The following is a 21620-nucleotide window of genomic DNA, read 5'->3' as shown; positions in this document are numbered from 1 at the left end:
CACCACACACACACACACACACACACACACACACACACACACACAGACAACGATTTCTGCTTGCCTAAGGCAACAGGTCTCCCAAGAGCTGGCAGGAGTTTCTGTGTAAGCAGAAGAGGACCAGAGCCCCTTCAACATGCACACCCTTTGGGGCTGAATCTGTTCACCCAGCAATGTCTGTCATAGGCAAAAACAGCTTTACTCCGCTGTCTTTTGCCTACAGAAAGACATAACATTTACTTAAGATGCCGGCTCCCTTTTTCTTTTGCCCTTGCTGGTTTTTCCTTCCTATTCCCAAAGCTTTTTGATTTTGAGAATTCCATCTGATGATGCCAAGTATTTGTGTGATAATCATCTCACTTTCCGAGACGACCATTATTGCAGCCAAGGAGACATCCTTGGGCCATGATAGCTCCCTTTCTGTTGTTTGTAACTTAGGTCGTGAGCCGACTGTGAAGGAAGCTGGGCTGTGTGGCGGTGGTAGTTGGGTGGTGATCATTATTCGTGTTGATACTGTATCATCGAACTTCACATCCATCATTCTAATCATTGTCATCTTGAAAGAATTCTAAGATAGGTTATTTTTTGTTGTTGTTGTTGACGGCAGAAAGTAGAAAATGAAGCATGTCACCCTGGACATTGGATAGTAGCTTATTCTCGGTAGGATAGATGGCTCACCTTTCTTGAAGATAAAAGTTAAATGTTAGACCTGTTTGGTCATATCTGAGCTAGATACCATTGAATTGTTGTTTTCAAAAATCTGCTGTGTAACTCACAAAGTAAGCATTTGTCTCGAAGTTTCTGTGGGGAGCATCTTTTAAGAAAATAGGCATCCAGGACTCCCAAAACTTCTGATTTTCTGGTTCTCATAAAAAATCTCAATAACAGTATTTAGTCAGAAGTGCTATAGAAGAGAAGTTCTGTGGCCCTGTGTTATTAATAGAGTAAGTTGGCCCCACACACTGAGGCACTTAAAGGCTCCCTAGCTGCCCCAAACCCCAATCCAGTATGCCTGGCTTCCACCTTGGGAAACTCTTCAAGCTGAAGATCCCAGCACTCATGCTAATACGGAGTCCCTGCCAGCAGTCTTTTCGGTAGGAGGTTGAGTAAGGGGTTGAAGAATCCTGTTTCTCTTCCCTTATTCTTTTCCCTGAATGCATTCTTTTTGCCATTACATTTTATATAATTACTTTCCCCTGAGTTTGCCTGTTTTCTTCACTACCGTTTGGATGCCTGTTGACTTCATACAGTGTGTCATCCCATGTTTCAAAAGCGGTGTGCGCGTTCATTTTGCCTTAGAATCACAGGCTCCTCATTAATGTGCTAATTCATAGTGCTCCATCTTTTGGGGGGCAGGGATGATACTCAGGAGGTGGATTCACAATGTTTGAGGGGTCTGCAGTGAGAATAAAGAACATTCCTTGTGGCATGCATGTCCCTTTGACCTGTTCCAATGCTAATTTTTTTTTAAAGAAAAGTCAATTACAGTTAAAACTTCCCTTTTTCTTTGTCTGACTATCTTTCATCCCCCCCATAAATCCCACCCTCTTCATCCCCACCCCATGTTTTTACCCCCTTTTCTTCTCCCGTTCACTGTCAGGAAGGGCCACCTGCGAAGGGCCAGTTCAACACAATTCGGCGCCGGCAGAGGCTAGCGGCAGCAGTGGCTACCACAGTGAGTGGCTTTCGATCTCAAACGAGGACCTTTGTGCAAGGGTGACTTTGTGGGGGCGGTGCCACCCGTGTGTTGAGCATCACCTGTGGCCTGCCCAGCTGACGTTACTTTCCAATGCTCTCTGGCTCGCCTTGCATGGCAGCCATTGGACATGGGTGCTTGTTTTGGCAAAGGGAGAGCTAGCTCATAATCCTCTTCCTCTCCTGTTGTTGGAAGAAAGGATGGAAACTAAGGTTAACTAATTTTGACAAACTGGATATGGGGCCCTGAGATGGTTTATTTATTTATTTTTCCATACTGATCGCCAGAACTTTTGCTACCTTTTTTTTTTGAAGGATGTGAGAAAGAAGCGAGGGGATAAGAGAATATGGATTTTCATGTCACCTCTTCATGAATCCGAAGTAGACATAGCAAGGGAAATCGCTTTCTAGAAAGAATATTGACCTGGAAACTGGAAATATAGTATGGAAATTTAAAACACATAGAGTTAGATGGCGTCTAATCCGTGTGTAGAGGGCTGTTGTTAAAACACGCACAGAGTTATATGGCGTCTAGTCCGTGTGTAGAGGACTGTTGTTAAAACACGCACAGAGTTAGATGGCGTCTAATCCATGTGTAGAGGGCTGTTCCCCTAAGAGGCAAACGAAAGGATGGCAGGACCTAGGTCAATAGGGTAAAGAATCCTGACCATCCCCCAGAGAGTAGGAAGCAGAACAGCTCCCCACAGAATCATGTGCCAGATAAAAGTCAATCATAATATTAATTCATCCCAAGACCTTGTTCACTTTTAAAAATAAGAGATTCCCGAGTTCGTAGTAAGCATGTATGCTAGTTTTTATCTGTTCAATATTTTCTGAGTTAATTACAATTTTATTCTTACAAAAATTAGGCTATATTTGCAGATTGGAATTGCTAAGAATACTCATGAGAAGGTTTTGATTGCCCGGCAGAGTAGCTCCTGGTGTGGGGGCTGTTGGTTTTCTACTTCGTGGTCAGCTCGGGAGGGATACGTAAGTGCTCAGCCAGACCACGGGATAGAATTACTTTTGCTTATTGAAACAACCAGTGATTTGGAATTAATTAGGGAATAGACGCCTACGTTGATAGATTTACAAATATTTGAACCAAGTCATTCCTGAAATTGCACTCTGGTGCAGCGGATGTATTCAAGTGCAGATTAATGAAGTCTCTGCCCCTGGTTCAATAACAGATTCTGACAGTAGACGTGTCTAACCAGTTAAAGGACCCAAGTAGAGAAATCCAGATGATCTTTAGAGAAGTAACAACATCGTAGTCTGGAAAGCCAAACTCATTTACCTTGTGAGAAGGCTAATGCTTCTTCCACTGATACCCTTCCAAAAGAGCGTGCAGGGGGGTGATTGTGTTTTTTCTGGGCTCGGTTTTTTAAACTTTAGATGCAGACAGTGAAAATAATAAAGTTAGGGCTAGCACCCCTTTGCTTAGAGTAGGTTTGTATTTTCTTCACTTGGAAGCAAAAGAAAAGGCTCTTTAAAATAGGAAACATTAATGCCCACATCCCAACCCAGCTGTGGCCACAGGAATTATAAAAATAACTTAGATTCTAGTGGGGAAAAAGGGGGTACTGTCAACACTTGGAATAATTACAGAAATAACTGGGGTGGCTGGCTACTAACCTGCTTGGGTCTGCACTCTGACTCTATCCTGAGAGGCATGGAGGATCCACCACTGCCCCCTGCCCCCTCCCCAACTCCAGTGGCCTGGCTGAGCCTCCCTGTTTCTTTTAATGCCCCTCCTCTTCCCAACACGGAAGGTTACCCCACGTTTGAACCTTCCCTATCTTATAGGAAGCTTTTTTGGTCTAGAATTTTTCCACAGAATCCTTGTCAATTTTATCCCCTTCCACTCAGGCTTCCGGAGTGGAGTGACCTTTATACCTGAGGAGATGGTTCCAAAATTTATTCTTGTTGGGTCTTAATGCTTGCCCCTGGAATGACCCACTTTCTCCACTAGCCAAAGCCCATAGAACTTCAAACTGGAAACACAGAAACACTGGCCCCAACTATGGAACAACACCAAGGCTCCCCAAGCCTCCAGTACCTCAAACATATCCCTGAAAGCAAACTGCAGAATACGAACAGGGGATTTTCACCCCGGTTGAGTAAGACCTCTAAACTTATTATTGTTGGACACACTGGGGTTCTTTCCCAGTGCTCTTTGCTATATTTGGGGCCAGCAGGTCTCCTTACAATTCCCTTCTCTTTTGACTAATTTGTGGGTGAGTTTTCAGGGCATCCCCTAACATGTCCACTCCATACTACAGCTACTAGTATCAGAAAGTTCCAGAACCAGGCTTCCTCCCTCAGAAGCCTTGAGGTTCTTTCCTGAGCAGAGAGAAAGGCCCAAATCCAGCACTGAGGATTCTCAGCTCTAAGCACGGGGAGCTGGTGGCAACTCCCTTCCCAGTCATCACTGATGACAAGAAACTCGCTACCACTGAGTGGCCTAAAACTCTTTCCCAGGACCTTCAACACACAGTATCTCCCAAACCGAAAACACCCGCCTTTGGGTTTCTTAATGTTCCTCTGTCTACCTTTAATCATTTTCCACAGACCCCATGCTTCTCTTAGGTGTTCCCAAAGGCCCTCTGTCATCGTTAGCACAGAAGTACCCCAGAAAGGAGTCCCCAGAGTAAGGGAACACCCGCATCCCATTCTTTCCAGTGACTCCTTCCTAACTTGTCTGACTCAAATCTGGACTGAAAAGAAGTTTGAGCCTGACAAGAAAGGCAGCTGTTGACATCTCCAGCACAGTGTCCCTGCTGTCCCTGCTGAGAATAAAAGATGATGGCACCGATCCCTCTGAATGCCTCCGAGAATGTGTGTTAGCATGCAAAGACACTTGTTAGTGGGAAGTTTCCCCGTTCTCTTCCTTCCTCAGTAGCATCGTCTCCCCTTTGGTAGCTTTCCAGAGAGATTACTCCCTGGCAGAGCTGAGCTGCATCAGCAGGGCCCCCAGGCTAGTGCTGCCCAGAAGCCAGATTTCCTTTTTTCTCTCTATCCAAAAAGAGCAAGAGAGAGAGAGAGACACACACACACAGAGAGAGAATCCTTTTTTTCCTATTCTATCTCACCAAATCCATGAAATTTAAACAACAACAACAAAAAATACATTTAAAATTAAGCATTTTAAGCCGGGCAGTGGTGGTGCACACCTTTAATCCCAGCACTCGGGAGGCAGAGGCAGGCGGATCTCTGTGAGTTCGAGGCCAGCCTGGTCTACAAGAGCTAGTTCCAGGACAGGAACCAAAAGCTACAGAGAAACCCTGTCTCGAAAAATCAAAAAAAAAAAAAATTAAGCATTTTAAAACCCCACCCCCATGCCCAAGCCAAGATTTGCCTCCTTTTTCCTATGGAAACACGCAAATTCGCCAGGGAGAAAGAGTTATCATTTATTTCAATTGTAGTTTTGTAGAGTCTACGATATGGCTTCTCAGGACAAGTGAATGAACGCCTAAGATGAAGGGAAAAGTCACTTCTGGTGGATTTGCTAGAAGAATTAGCATTTCCATTTTCCAAGAACGATTGGCCAATAGCATTTGTGACCCTTGGGTTGATCCTTCTAAAAGGGATGATAAAGTACTTTGCCTTCACCCAGCACAAGGCCAGTCCAGATGCAGTCCAGGCAGGGAAGCTCCTGTAGCCCTCGGGAATGGTCTAGAATAATGCAACCTTTACTTCTTAATGCTTTGCACCGGTGGCAGGTTCATAAACCACGTTTGTTATAGATCAGTATCGTGTGTGGCACACCGGGGCAATGGCAGTGACTCACAGCACAGGTTTAATCTGTGAATATATATTCTAGTGAGTATACCTTTAGATGGCTTGAGTCATTAGTGTATGTAATATATGTAATATAAACTTGGTTTTTTTTTCTGGTGGCTGTAGACCAAGTGAGTCTTCAAGTGTGTTTTTACATATTTATCAGGATTCTGCCTAGGCTCAAAGACAAGTGAACATAAATTGCCCTCAGGATGAGAACAGGTCCACGCATCAAGGTTCAGGCTTCTTTTCCCTGCCACTTACTTTTCAGGATGAGTCAGAGGTCACTTATTTTTCAGGTCAGAGGTCTGCTTTTTCATTCCATAGTTATTATTCTTTGTAAGAATGAAAACTCGGAGAGTTTTGGGCATTCTTGAACTATCAGGAACAAGACCCCTTCTCCGAAACCTACACTGCTTGCAAAATAAATGAGGTGAGGACTGAGGGTCTCCGAGCATGCCGTCAGAAAGCAGTGACTAAGGATAGGAGGGACCTTGTCTGCGTAGCGGATGGTGGAACAGGACATGGGGACACGTGAATAATTTACACCTTCCCTTCCAGGTTCCCTTCAGCGCCACCATGTCCCCAGTGCGTCTGCATTCCTCCAACCCCAACCTCTGTGCAGATACCGAGTTCCAGACCCCTCCTAGCCACCTCACTGACCCTCTGGAAAGTTCCACGGATTATACAAAGCTACAAGAAGAATTTTGTCTGATCGCACAGAAAGGTAACACAGCAAGGTGTTTTCTCAGGCCGTGGCGAATTGGATGGAAGGTCGTTGTTTTATGACATCCAGGCGGACGCCCGGGTCACCGTGCCGCTCGAGTTTCCTGTGTCCGATATTTACGGCACAACCGGATGTGACTCCAATTTCATAATCCTGAAATAATCGTTTTATTACTTTTCTCTATGGATGTGTCAATTAATACCGTTTCCTAACTCCTCACAAATGCATTTTTAATTGCCTTGTTAAACCGGATGCTAATATCCGGATCAGAGCCAGTGCCTTTGCTTCTGGGCTGGGGTGGCAGCAGTTGGAGGAGTGTGTAGGTGAGCACAGCACAGGGGAAGGGTAAACTCGATGGCACCCCCAAGAGAGCTTTGTTTGGTTAGTCTTTTTTTTTTTAAGTATTTATTTATCATGTGTACAATATTCTGTCTGTGTGTATGTCTGCAGGCCAGAAGGGGGCACCAGACCTCATTACAGATGGTTGTGAGCCACCATGTGGTTGCCGGGAATTGAACTCGGGACCTTTGGAAGAGCAGACAATGCTCTTAACCATGAAACTCAGGTTTCCAGACTTTGAAAGCCTCTGTTAAAACTACAGGTTTTCTCAGCAGACATACAGACCCTCCGTGCAAGGGGGACAAAACGGCAGCTCCGTGCCTCACTGGCCTCTGGAAGGGCACTGTGAGGAGCTTTTAAATCAACAGTGGTATTAATTCCAGCTGTTGATGGAATTCCTTTCCGTTGATGGTGCATTGTTACACATGAATTGAGAGATTGTGAGACAGGGGCGTAGCTTTTTTTTTTTTTCAAAAAAGGAAGTCTATTTTGGAAGACTTCACACACTTTTGAAACACTGTTAATATAAAAATAGGAATTCTAAGCTCAACCTTTTGTGGTTCAAACCACAAGACTGCCTCAGATTTTACCAACGTAACTTGTTAGATATGTAGGCAATGGAGAGAACCGTTGTTCCTGCTGTTGCTTTTAAATCAAAGCACCTTTGACACCGAGACACTCATTGCTGACAAAGCAAAGCCAGGGTTGCTTTTTAATCCAAATCGTTTCCCACGGCAAAGAAGCCAGTCAGGACTTCTGGGTCCACTGTCCGGTTTATGTTGACAGGATTCACAAAATGCTCTTTTTTTTGGGAGGGGGGTGCACTGTGGAAATAACTCTGTAATAACTCTTGAGCTGCGTGACACTTTGACAGAATGGCTCTAAATATTACCATCAAACGTGACAAACAAACATGCTTTCTTTTCCTTCTTGAGATGTAAGTTAGTTTCTAAGTATTGATGTTGAGAATTGATGTTGGTATTTTGTATGTTGCTTCCAAATCTGTGTTGGCTCATCTGGCATGAAATATAAAAATTTCCATTTTAATTAATTACAGTTGCATATTTTTTCAGAGTATGGATACTCAGATGATTCTATTTAAGTCTAGGGTTTTTTTTTTCCCCCTAAGGTCTGATTCTTTTTTTTAAAGTCAGACCATAACCTAGTCTTTCTGGAAAATGTCTCCAGCTAGTGTCCAGAAGTTGACAGCCTGTGCGTTCGTTCTGCTACAGTTACTGTTTGTTCCTCGCTTTTCTCTCTGCTCAGTGCATTCTCTTTTGAAGTCTGCATTTAATAGCATCGCTATAGAGAAGGAGAAGCTGAAGCAGATGGTTTCCGAGCAAGACCACAACAAAGGCCATAGCACACAGATGGCCAGGCTCCGGCAGTCACTATCACAGGTAGGCCCAAGTGTTCTTGTGCATGGGCGAGCAAAAGATGCTAGGCGAAGGAGGAGGGAGGAGGCCAGCAGCGCTGGAGATGGCATGTCCCTCTGACACTCTCCCAAGACCTTGCAGAGTCAGCATTGAATAGTAGTGTTGGGTTTTTGTTTTTCCTAAAAAGGTCAAGGTAAGAGTGAAAATGAGCAATAATTGCTGAGTACATATAAATTGGTGTATTTGACAGCTTGAGTTAATGTCTGGGGTCGTTTGTCAGATAGCTCCTGATTTTTAAAAAGACAAAGTAAAACAGGCATTTATACATGATTTGCATGTTTAAGGAATATTCCAGAATATATTCAGTCCAGTGGTAAATAAAACATAGTCTACTAGGTCTACCACACTGTACGTTTTTCCACTTAGATTTTAATCTGTTGAAAGTTCCTAATGACTGTGAATAGGTAATTAATAGGTAAATGGGTAATTACTAATTTCCTATTTCTTTTCTAATTTGCACTCTTGGGATTTCCCTCAGTCTGTTGTGCTCCTGAACATAAATATGCTATATTTTAGCATATGTCATATTTTATTTTACTAATAGTAACCACGCCTCTGTATACCTCAGAGTTGAGGTTTCGATTACAAATTCTAAAAAGCTACACATTTCTGTAATAAACATTTTCTTCAGACAGTCCTAAATTGCACCCAGTTTGAATCCTTTGAGCATGTGATGCTGTTATGTGATTGTTTTGTGACAACTCAGTGTTTATATAAAATATTGTTCACTTCCTGGCGCCTTGGATCAGAGTGAAGGAGCCAGCAAGTCGTGGGTAAGTGGTTCTCCATGTGGATCCGACCCTGCTTGAATATTTTCCGTAGTCCCGAGGAGTGAAATGGGAACTCTCCTCACTGTGGTTTGCGTACCCGATCTGTCCGTGTTTTCACTATTCGGTCTCCTATAATGGCATGCCAATATCTAGGCTACACATTCCCCACAACCACAAACCCCACCAGCTGAGGGACATATGAGGCTTCCAGTACAATCCAGGGCCTTGGGAATATGTGCGTCACCATAGCGCCTGACTGGCAGCCTGCAGAGGACTTCACTAATAACCGGCAAAAGTTATGACATCTGCTCACGTCAATGAATCCTCTCAGTGCTCTGTTAATATTAATTGATCTTTCAAATTGTTATTATGAATGGGCCATGAAGAAGAAAGGTCAAAATAATAGTCAAACGAACATGTAGATGAAGACACATAGAATACACCCTGAACCCCAAAGTGTTGTATTTTTTTCTCTAGTATGTTTTATAATGTTAGTTTAGTGACATAAACATATTGAACATATACTAAGAAAATTTGTTTCTTGCTTGCCGCTTGCTTGCTTTTCTTTCTCTCTCATTAAGACAGAGAATTGGCTTGAGGTCTGGGGATATGAGGAGGCTGATCAAATGCTTGCCTCGCATGCACAAATAGCCCAGGTTCAACCCCCAGCCCCACATAGAATTGGGCAAAGTGACATATGCTTTATAATGCTAGCGCTCAGGATGTGGAAGCAAGGAGATCAGATGCTGAAGGTCTTTCTTGGCTACATAATGATTTTGAGGTCAGTCTGAGATTCATGAAACTCTGTCTCAAAAATGGATAGAGATCTAGGATTTGGCTTTGTAAGAATCTAGAAATGACTAGGAAGAGAGATTGGCGTGGTAGAAAATCATTTTTTCATTTGTGTATACACTTAACTGACTAGATATTATGCAAGATATGGGATATCACAGACCTGGTTTCCAAGAAGCTCATGATCTTGTTGGTAAGTGAACACTGTCCACCCAGGAAAGAGTTAAATGGACCACACTGTGCCATTCACAGCAGGACATGGTGAGGTAGATTTCCAGGGTCAGATCACTGAGTGGAAAGCACAGGCAGGGATCTGACTTCCTCAGGTCAGAGGGGATGAAGAAGGACCCCACCCTAGAGTGATAGCAGTGAAACCAACCATACACACTTTGAGTTCAAATAGTTCCTGCTCTTGAGAGATACTTAATTTGCATCATGAGTCAAGGCCTCAGTAGATTTTTCTTGAGTTGTTTGGTTTAGGGTTGTTAAATGTCGATTTTCCTCCTAACCAAAAAGGCTCAAAAAGATATGAAAATAGTTTGGGACTATTAAGACTGTTGCACATTAGCCACTGGAAAATTCGATGCTTACCTTTGTGTGTCTTAGCTTTTGGCTACGGTGACATTATTGTGCCCATCTATACAGTTCAACTGAGCCAGTCAAGCAGACACTGGCCACTTCTGCCCTCACCGCAGAGTGGTGACTTCTGTATTAGGCATTCAGTTTACTGACAGTTACTCTTCTGTAGTGAATTGATCCTGATATTTTGAACACTTAATAGGAGTCTAGAGAATTTGGTGAATGGGGAAGTTATTCCATGGGTAGTCATGAGATGGTAACCATCCCATTGAGACACGAAGGATTAAATTTATGCTATCAATGATAAGGAGGCTTAAAGAAGTTTAACTACCAGAAATTGGAAATATGTGGCATTCTGTATATATTAGAAAGATTAGCCAGGTATCGTAGTATGGAGAATGGATGAAATAAAGGCACTACCACCTGGTCAGACTCATTATTTAAGGTAATTTCAGACTGTCTGATGAAATGTGTGGTAATATTCCCAAAGCAAAGACCTTTCATGGTTGGTAGAGCAAGGGCTGAATTATGGGATCATCGTGGCCTGGTGATCAGGTGAACATTAGAAGGGGGCTAGGAAGCAGACTCCAGCCCCTGGTTGGATAACGTAGCATGTGAGTTCTTTCTCCCCAAAAGAGGAAAAACAGAAAGGACATATTTACCAGAGGCTTGTGATAAATGATTCTGTAGAGGAGTTTAAATGTCTGTAGGTCATCTAACAGACAAATGGAGATATATATATATATATATATATTTCCATCTTGAGGGGCAGAAAGAGAAGTAAGGAAATCAGCATCTCAGGGATGTTGAAGATGCTGATGGGTGGTATTTTCAGGCAGAGCAGAAGTGGACCAGGGGAGCTGGTGCTGCAGCAGAGAACATCAGTATTAAGGACAGGGTGTCTTAGTTCTGGTTACCATGGTTGTGGTAAAACACCATGACCAAAAGCATAATCTGAATTGCACTGCCCATCAAGGGATGCCAGGGCAGGAACTCAGACTGGCTAAGAACCTCGAGGCAGGAGCTGATGCAGAAGCCATGAAGGAGCTCTGCTTACTGGCTTGCTCCTCATAGATCGTGTGTGTGTGTGTGTGTCCAGGGATATACCTACCCACAATTGATGGTTTGTCCCCCATCAATCACTGCCCTACAACCTTGCCTACAGTGGCCCTTATGGAAGCATCTTCTCAGATGATGTGCCCTCCACTCAGGTGATGTTATCTTGTGTCAAGTTGACATCAAACTAGCCAGGACCAGGTTAAGAGAGATTCTCTGATGGAGATCAGGTTCAAACTGCCAGCGGAATTCAAGTGATGGCCACTAAGATCAAGGGTAGATCATTTCCTGGCCCTTTTGACTAAGCTCAAGTGAAGACCAATGGTAGAGCTTTGAGAATCTTTACAAAGGAAAAACTTTTAAAACATCCTCTTTATCAGTGAATAGCACATGGACTGAATGACGTTCTTGACTGTGGTAGTCATATCAGTATGTGTTTGTTATATGGGAGCCAGAAGAGGACGAGATCCTGAAAGTAGGAGACAGTTGGGGCATCGTGGCCAGCACTTTTAGCACCGTCCCACCTTGAATGTAGTACTTAAGACTGTAAGAGTACCAAATAGTTTGAGTCCTTAAGACTCTAAAAGTACCAAATAGTTGGAGTACTTAAGACTGCATAAGTACCAAATAGTTTGAGACGGTTTGTCTCCACACCCTGTGTATATTTTCCTATGAGTGTAACTTCATGTTAGAGTGTGCTTTCAGGTGGCCCAAAGACGCCTTTGGTCCCTATACACTGTCAGCAGTTGGACCCCCGGACATCTTCCTCATGGTCTCTCCTAAAGAGAGGGAAGGAGGAAGATGGTAGTGAAGTCATTTAAATTGACTGACATTGTTAAAGTTCATATTTTATTTGACATAAGTCCTATTTGATATGATATCTGATGATTAAAATGGTGCATTTTTCGGGGAAGCTATTCAGTATATATCATATAAACTTGACAAATTCTGTCATCCTTTTAGCAGGACATAGCGTATGAAGTAGATGAGATTAGCATTCTTCACTCTGTATCTGGCAAACACTGTTACCTGCCTTGAGTAAGTAGAAACTCACAAGGCTGGAGAGACCAATAAACTCCTCTTCAGACACAAACACAACATAATTGTTTAATTTTACCCCTCGTGAAATGTAACTTTCACATCCATGACAAGCAGAGATGTTGAACATACATGTGTAGAATAGGACTTTTTTGGCTTCTGTCCCTTTTAGGTGACCTTATTCTATATCAGCCCTCATTTCACGAACACTAGAATTAAATTGTGTAGTATAAAACTAAGACAGCTTCGGCACTCCCAATTAACAAAGCAGTAACTTGCCGGGATATGTGTGGGTCTCTCCCGCAGCGTAGTATGCTGTGTTAGCGTTGCTGGTTTGGTTTCTTACCCCAGAATTTGGACACAGCTTGTGCTGAATACAGTGTAAAGTGAGTCCATACAAATGTGAGCGACAGCATCCGACCCATCCACTCCAGCTGGAATTGCTATATGTCACTTCATCAACATGCCACAGTCATTAAAGACGTCGTTATTTTGTGCATTGCTGAGAGAGAGGGAAAAAGGCATTGCTGTTAACTGAGCTGACAGAGTGTGCGTCTGAGGCTCCAGGCTGTGCGGGGAGAATGCGCACTTAGAATTATTTAAGTATGTTAAGACCGAGACTGTAAACAAAAGGTTGGCTCGAGGCACATATGGCATAATTTAACATCCCAGCCATACTATCTGTCACAGGCCGCAGATAGGTCCTCTGTAATGGGAGAGAAATCCCATGTCTACTTATTTGTTTCTGAATTCTGCAATTCTCTGGGACCCCAGGAAATCTGAGGGTATGAAGACGTTTTTCATAGAATTCTTTACGATTTTTTAGCTATGTATCAAGTCTCCATGGTAACCCATTGTCTCTGTGGGTCCATGCTGATATCACAACGTGTTTGCTGTAGTAAAACTTTGTCACTACCTACGTGTCCAATGGGAAACCATTGCCTACAGTGCAGCTACCAAAATCGTGTTTCTAAAAAGTTTCAAGCATGTGTTCATGACCAGAGCATAAAGTACAGGTAAGAAGTGAAAGCCGTTCACCTGGGAAACAATATAAAAAGTACAATATAAAAAAAAACTAGGAAGAAAGACACACTGGTGTCCCCAGTCCAGTAGTATGGTATGAATTCAAAACATATTAGATGCTTTAATTTTCTAAATATAACAGTAATTTTTAATTGGGAAAAAAGCAAGGCTGTTTGTGCAGAATTTGGGTTTTGACTTTTTTTTTTTACTAATCCTTTCACTTCTTTTGAAGCAGATTTACCTTCAACAAAGGGTTTGATTGTGTGAAAACCTTTGCTGAGTGTTATTAATCCCCCTCCAGCTCAGGCTGTTTCCTTCCCAGAACCCACAATTCCACTTAGTCAAACGATCGTTCCAGTGTCTCCCTGAGTCTAAGTTAAATTCCCATCTATTGTCTGAAGAAGTTGGGATGTAAAGGTTCGTTATGGTACTGCTGTTTTTTAGGTGTTAGACATTGTTATTGTTTGAGGACTGGAGGCAGGATTGGGCATGCTCTGTGGGGTCTTTCACACAGTCTAGAGGCGCTAGTGAGTGCAGATGGTCCCTGTATGACTGTTCAGTGAAGACAGTAGGCACCGCACAGTGCTGGTTCCTCAGCTCTTCCCTGTTGGCCTTGGCACATCTATCCTCTTCCGGGCAGGCCCCCGTAGTTTCTCTTGCTCGGCAGCTGGCACCAGTGGCTGGAATCTTCCTCCCTTTTCCTTGCTCTGTCCCTGTTTACTCTCCTTGAACACATTCCCAAATTATTATCATCTTCCGTGGTCTTTCATGTTATTATCACTCCAACGGTGTTTCCTCTTTCAATACCTGGACTCTTCAGTATTCTCAATTTCCATGATACTGTTAGAAAATGTGGTGCTGGTCCCTGCTGGGGACACTATGCCCAGCGCTCAGGCTCTGGACTGCAGCAATCTCACAAGCAGACTGATGAGCAAGGCAAAAGGAGGACCCAGCCTGAGTAAAATTGCTAAAACGGGCTGACGCATGCATGGTGGCCAGCTTGAGTTTGCCAGAGTCGGAGTGACTTAGTTCTGCTCCCTTTGTGTCAAAGACCAAGTCTTGCACCTACCACTGCATATATATTATCAGGGAAGTGCTTTCTTTCCCATATTTGCTCGGACTTCCATGGAGGGGATGCCTGTTTGAAACAGAAGTAGGATTTGGTCTTGGACGTTGGTTACAACCTTGAAATTTTGAACTAGTAAAATGTTGCGCAGCCCTTAAAAGTAGAATCCAAGCTTTTTTCTTTCATACAGTGTCAACATATTGGCAGCAAATAATAATTATTCTCCATGTATAGCACATATCCTTGATCTTAAGTATTAGCAATAATTTCAGAGAACTTACTTTTGAAGTTTGAAAAACTTCAAAGTAAAAAAACAAAATGAAGACCGTTTGTTCTTCATCTCAGTAAGGAGCACACTTAAGATTTCTCTTTGGTGACCATAATACCTGTTTGCTACCCAACTAAGGAGAAAACAGAGTTTTAACACTAAAAAAATTAAAGATGTGGGTTAAAAACATCTGTCTCCAGACCATCCAGGTAAATCTCAAAGTAAACAGCACATACTGGGAAAATGCCATCGTCTTTTCCTTTTAGGCAGCCAGTGCTCTTCCTGCCCAGGGCCGACCTTTAGAAGTATAGGAAGCTCCCATTCTGGTTCTCTCGATGTAAATCCCAGAAAACCCTCTGACCAGAATTATCTTACACCCCTGCGGCCCTGCAGTTGTTCTTCAGAATGGTGCCCTAGAAGCACCGTGCACAATTTCAACTTGGCATTTTATTCAAATTTGAAAAGGGCTTCGGAAGTCACCCGTCACAGTGGCCTGACTTTGGAACTATAAGTAGTGCTCTTATATTACAAAAAGTTAGCGTCATAACTCGGAGCCACTTATTTCCTTCTTAACTGATACGGCCCAGCGCATGGGAAAGTGTGAGCTAGGGCCTCTCCAATGTTGTTGTCTCAAGTGGTCCCTTGTATTTGCTTGTAACGCTTGCCTACTAATTTGCAGTTACAATTGCAGTTTTTGTTACTTTAAGGCACTCAACCAGAATGCTGAGCTCAGGAGTCGGCTGAACAGAATACACTCAGAGTCTATCATCTGTGATCAGGTTGTCAGTGTAAATATTATCCCTAGCCCTGATGAGGTAAGGCTCATTTAGGAACAGTTAGAGAACATCTATTTTATGGCATCTGAATTTCTACTTATTTTTTGCTTATTTTAAACAGTTGTTTTCCATTAATAATATCTTCTCCATAAATACTCATGTTGCAGACAGCTCAGTAGTCTTTGAATTAAAACATATGTGTGTACTTGACATCATGATTTCCCGGTGATCGCTGTCTCTTTTCATTCATTTCTATATTCATCTGATGTCACCAAATATTTTATTTTTTTATCTAGTCCAGCTTTTTTTATTTTTTGCATCTGTATTTTGTTCCCCCCTTTTTTTAACAAGTTCATTAGCACCAAATGTCCAATGACATGCTGAAAATAATTTTACCTGATAAATTGTTAAATAAGAACTGCTTAAAGGTTTCTTTGAAAGAAGTTATCTAGGGATAGAAGACCTGTTCTTGCTGAAACAAAGCTAACTGATGACTCAGAGGGTCAAAAGCCAGCAGGGACTGGAAGTGTGGTGGGGTGCGTGCCTAGCGCCCGCCCGCCCGGAGGCCCTAGGTATGGCTAACAGGTGTCATAACCGCTGTGTGCTGGGACTGCCCTAACCAGTCACGTTGTACCTCAGATGTCATTCTCAGCGGCCTCTACAGGACACACCGCTGTTCTGTTTTTTATAATGAAGAAATGACATGAAAAATAGAAAACCATTCAGAATGTAGGCTAAAATATGTCTAAGATTTTGTAAAGTTACTGTTTTATTAATTGTGAGAAATTAAAGCTGTGTATATGGCAATACATCTAACAAAATGAGAGCTTAAATTAATGCTAAGGTCTTATTTGCACCCAAACCATATATTTTTACTATGAATTTTACCATAAATCAGACTCAGGCATTCAGCTTGAACTATCCCAAGGCATCCTACCATTGACTTAGGTTGTCTACTGTCTCCATTCTTGCTTAGGGTCCCACTGGACTCCAATCACATTTATATCCAGTCAGTTGCTCAGAATCTAGCAATAGTTCTAAGTCTTATCACTGAAAAAATATTTAGATCCAGCAAGGAGACTCAGTGAGTCAAGCCGCTTGCCACCAAGTCTGCTGACCTGAGTACAGTCCCCAGGGAGCCCCATAGAGGTAGAGAGAACAGAGCACTACAGGTTGACCTCTGACCCAGCCCCCTACACCCATGTATGTGTGTGTGCCCCCATAGTACACCCAATGAATAAATGTGATTTCGAAATTACTTAATCTTTAATTGGAGTCTTCACCCTGAAAAGTGAATTAGAATATATATAATATTCTTAAAATTATTTCTAATTCAATTTATCTTCCTTGAAAGCAGTCGTGTGTGCCTCAGCACACATAAGCAGTATTTTACTTGAAATTACATTCAGTAGTCTAGACATGTTTAATTAGTTTAAAATCTACGATTTGGTTGGAAATAAAATTAGACATATCCTATTTCAGAGATTAGTTTTATACATCACCGTGGTCTTAGTTGTCTCAAGAAGTTTCTGTAAATACTTCTTGAGGTTCAATGTACTGCTTAAACCAGCGGTTCAGGTCATGAGGCATTTGGGGGTCGCACGTCAGATATCCTGCACCTCACGCCAGGTATCTCCGTTACAATTCATAACAGTAGCAAAATTACAGTTATGAAGTAGCAATGAAAATAATGTTATGGTGGGAATCACACAACCTGAGGAGCTGTATTAAAGCATCAGGAACGTTGAGAACCACTGGCTTAGACTATGACCAGTAATGTCAGTCCTAAGACCACAGTCCACTCCCATTTTTAATAGAGGTTTCACCTGTTAAATTCCATTTGTTACCAATAGAGCATTGACTTGAAATCAAATTGTCACATCACCATCTTTTCATTCTGCCTTTGGGTATCTCCAGACACAGTAGATGACATCATATATGGTGGCAACTGGAACTTGGACACTAGTGTTAATGGGCAGTCTGGAATTTTCTAGAAATCTAACTAACTTGGAGGACTAGCAGTGCTGCTAGGAGGGAAACCTGATTCTGTCACATTCTCTCTCTCTTTCTCCTATAGGCCGGTGAGCAAATCCATGTCAACCTCCCTCTGTCGCAGCAGGTGGCCAATGAGAGCCGCCTCTCCATGTCAGAATCTGTGTCCGAGTTCTTCGATGCCCAAGAGGTGCTTCTGTCTGCAAGTTCATCAGAGAATGAGGTAAGGGTCCTGGGTGTGTCCATCTCGTTTGCCTGCAACCGTGAGTCTGGGCAAAGACCGCCAGCCCCTGGGACTCTGGGCTGTTAGAGGTGTTTGTTTATGTCACAGGACAAGGCTCTCCCTATAGCAGGGCGGAAGTATAGAAGCTACCGTGGTGCTTCCCATTTCCTGAGCACTTCATGGTGACTCAGGATTGCAACTCAGGGCTCTTAACTTGGATGAATAAAGGGAAATAATCAAAAATTCATATACGTGACCAAGTAACCCAGCCATTGTTAGCAGAGTTCATTGCAGGGACCATTCGGTAATACAGAAAGGATGAGACACTTAGAAACCTTTTCGATTGGGTAACTTAATATTTCTCCAAGGCAAATCTAATCATGTCCCAATTCCCAGTATTCTTAGGATAACAATTCAGCTGCTACACAAAAATGTTAATAATCCATTCTCTGTACTCAGGTGCAGCCTCTTGTCTCTTTTTGTTATAGATTCTTCCCACAGCCAAAGGAGTGATTCCTAGAGTTATCAATTTGCTAAAGAAGCCGTATTGTCTCTAGTAACTAAGAGAAGTAGTCTTTTGTGTGACCTACACTGGAAAGAACCGGACTGCGTACCTGTCCCTGTGCTCTGTGTTTTAGAGGTTTTCACAAAAAGTGGCTTTTAGTCCTATCTTCTTCCTATGCCACAATACTCAGGAGTTGGCCAGGAAATAAACTCAGGTGATTGTCACTGTGAGTCTCTCAGGGCTGTCCCTCCTCCTTAGTCAAGGTATGGCTCCTAGGTCTACCCCTTCTCCAGTCTCGAGAACCCCATCAGAGACTCCCCAAGCCTTTACGCTGACACACTCAGCAAGCCCATCTAGCAAGGCAAGGATTGGTGTATGAATTCCCGTCACAGCTGCAGGGTCCGTGCAAGTTGTGTGTCCTGTACGGCAGTGGAGACGGGCCCTTTGCCCTCACCGTCTACGCTGGCAGGAGCATTTCTCCCAGAGATATGTCTGTCATCTTCTCCCTGCATTCAGCCTAGTTCTTCCTCAGTAGACACCATCAGGGAAGCCCATGATGGCTGACCCACCTCAGCGTGGCTCTGCCGGTTCCCTCTCCCCACCCCAGCCTTCGGTCGGCCTTGTCTGTGTTTCCCTCCTAGTTACCACTCGCCAACACTATGCTCCATCGATTCCATTTGTCTCTCCTGTGTTCCCCTCTCTAGAATACAAGTTCCACGAAGGTGGAGACTTTACCACTTGGTCTCTGGAACAGTCTAGTGAATTTAGAACCGGCACTCAATAAGTATTTACTAATGTCATGAAGGGAAGGGTTTTGGTTTTTTTTTTTCCAGGCCATTCCCCCACTTCTGGGAAGTGCCCACATCCAGATTTCCCTGACTAGGGATGTGGTCACTACCAGTGCATTTACTTAATGAGTCCTTGGCTCCCTTTAAGAAAACTGTCTACTAAAAGCTGCATCACTGGTGTTTGAAGATGGCCTACTTCTTTCCAGAGTGATCCACCAGTCTGGTGTCGGCTTTAGAATTTAGAATGCAGGGACATGCCGAGTCACATTTAGAAAATAATTCATGAACTATTTTTGAACCCTGAAGTTCAAAACAAAAATATTCGACCCCAGCACTTTTAGCTCACGGGGAAGAAGACCAACCTTGATAACACCACAGGGTCTTGGCCCATGCCTAGAACCCTGTGAAAGGACCACAGCAAATAGCCCAGCCCCAGTTACTGCACCACAAACTTAGGACTTGCACACCTCTGACCCATGCCCCTTGTCCCCTTGGAATTCTGCACCAGCAACATTGTACCATTTATGGCCCAGTTTTGGAGAGATCAGACGCCAGAGAGGAAGAGCATGCTCCATCGTGGCTGTTTCTTTAACAAATGCTAACAGTAAGCATGCTTGTGATAGATGTTCAGTTCCGATAGGCACTGGTCTCCTCGTCTGTAATCAGTGAGATGGGCTTCTTCTGGAGGCATTGGGTGGAAGAGATCGACTTGCCCTTTTCCCCTTCAAGCTAAAGAGCTCAGTTTTACTGAGCTTAGTGGTATTCCCGCTAGCTCTCTTCACGGTGAGAACCATGGAGACCACGCACAGAGGGAGATTATGAATCAGAAAAAAATATTCTTTTTTAATGCTAATATTCTCTGTATCATTCCAATTTTAGTATATGTGATGCCGAAGCAAGCATAAAAAAAAATGTTCTTAAATTGCCGTGTTTGTAGACTTTACATGCAAAAGCAAAACCTCCTATTATTCTGACCCATGTGTGCGGTCCTTCTGTCAGGGTTTACCACAGGAAATGGGTGAACTCTGGAAAGAGAACTACGTGAACTCTTTTCAACCTTGTCTTTTATTTACTTAAGTGTATGTGTGTGTTTGTGTATGTGTTCTTGTATGCATATGCCTCTGGGTGTGTTTGTGTGCATACGCATGCATGAGTAGAAGTCAGCTTCCAGTATCTTTTTCAGTTTCTCTCCATCTCATTTTGAGACACATTCTCTCCCTGAGCCCTAGTGCTCATTGGTTGGGCTAGGCTGGCTGGCCAGCTCTGGGTCTGTCTCCTTTCCTCCGTTGCTGTGACTTCAGGCACATTCACCACACCCAGCTGTTCCATGGGTCCTGGGAATCCAGTCTCAGGTCTTTATGTTTGTACAGCAGGCACAATACTGACAGCCCACCCCCTCAACCCCAATTTAAAAATTGTCACTAAATCTAGAAATATTAGAAATTAAAAATAGTTTAAACCATTTTTCATGGTGCAAGAGATCAAACCCAGGGCCTTGCACATGCTAGGTTAGCTGTCTATCACTTAGCTATGCCCTTAGTCCTAATAGTTTTTACTATATTCAAATTTAAAACTTTCAGTAGCAAAATACTGACATAAAGCTTAAAAAACAAAAAGGTGAGAAGACTCAAAATGGCGTTCCCTGGTAACCAGTACAGCCTGAAAGTCATGCTCAGTGTTCTCAGCAGCATCTGTAGCCTGGGCCCAAGCCCTGATCTCTCCCAGGAATGAGCATCTCTCCTCTGGCCTGGTGAGGTGGAACCCAGAGAGGATCACTGTGATGAGAGGAAGCTGTGAGGAACAGCAAAAGAACAATGCTCACACCCAGCAAGCATGATAACCGAGATCATCAAGAAACAGATGCTGGACCCTGGATAGCACCTAGGCAACTGTACATAAAGGGCCCAGACAACAGCTCAGCCACTCCCAGCTGGGTGCCACAGGAAGTGAGAAAGTAGATGGCGGAGCAATGGGAACAGAAGAAGAGAGCACATAGGTGGTGAAGAAATGGAAGATACAGTTTGTGGGCTGGGAAGTGAGGCAGAGAAGGCGAGGCGGAGGCAGTTGCTGTCCTTGGCTCTTTGGGAAAAGCTGACTTACACTGCCCGTCAAGAGTCAGTAACAAATGCATAAATAGGGTTGACCTATTAGTTCAGGCTTCTTATTAACTCTTATATCTTACATTTACCCATAATTCTTCTCTTCATTAGCCACATGGCTTGGTACCTTTTATCAGTGAGGCATTCTCATCTTGCTTCCTCTATGTCTGAGTGACGACTGCAAACTGAACCTTTCCCAGAGTTCTCCTATTCTGGTTGCCCCATTTATACTTCCTGCCTGGCTCCTGGCCAATCAGCATTGTATTAAACCAATACAAGTGACAAATCTTTACAGGGTACAAGACCATTGTCCTACAGCATTTCCCTAGATCTGTGTAGCATCTTCTCATTCACCTTCCTAAAGACAGCTGTAGGCATCTTCTGGAAAATTGAGTCTTGACTCTGTGTACACTCCCTTGCAATTTGGTGGTTTTTAATAACCCTTCAGGTTGGCATGAAAACCTATCATCGCTGCTGTGCCCTTTCCTGTCTCTCTACACTTAGTCACCACCACTCTTTACTTCCCAGCAGTCCTTGGGTGAATGTTTCCCTAATGGTTCTTGCTTTTGCCTCTCCCTTTTTCCTATGCCTCTCCCTCTTATAATGACTGAGCAACTCCTATTCTCTCTCGGACACCTCCACACCTTCCACTCAATAATCCTGCTCTG

At 43.3% G+C, this 21620-nt stretch overlaps 1 protein-coding gene across 11 annotated transcripts in view; it reads left to right on the top strand.

Annotated features, from left to right (window-relative positions):
- Osbpl6 (oxysterol binding protein like 6) overlaps nt 1–21620 on the top strand; it is a 159305-nt gene that overhangs the window by 123128 nt on the left and 14557 nt on the right. For 2 of the 11 annotated variants that reach the window (XM_075984804.1, XM_075984807.1), the window contains 6 exons: nt 1601–1675; nt 6037–6202; nt 7808–7941; nt 8727–8750; nt 15277–15384; nt 17423–17560. In XM_075984804.1, the coding sequence (XP_075840919.1) occupies nt 1601–1675; nt 6037–6202; nt 7808–7941; nt 8727–8750; nt 15277–15384; nt 17423–17560 (645 nt within the window). Of the gene's footprint in view, nt 1–1600; nt 1676–6036; nt 6203–7807; nt 7942–8726; nt 8751–15276; nt 15385–17422; nt 17561–21620 lie in introns of those variants that run through there. The other 9 variants (XM_075984805.1, XM_075984809.1, XM_075984811.1 and 6 more) reach the window with 6 other exon arrangements.

Source organism: Microtus pennsylvanicus, chromosome 9 (genome assembly GCF_037038515.1).
Source record: "Microtus pennsylvanicus isolate mMicPen1 chromosome 9, mMicPen1.hap1, whole genome shotgun sequence".
NCBI classification, from domain to species: Eukaryota; Metazoa; Chordata; class Mammalia; order Rodentia; family Cricetidae; genus Microtus; species Microtus pennsylvanicus.
Note: the sequence above shows the minus strand (reverse complement) of the source record. Positions and strands in the feature narration are given on the sequence as shown.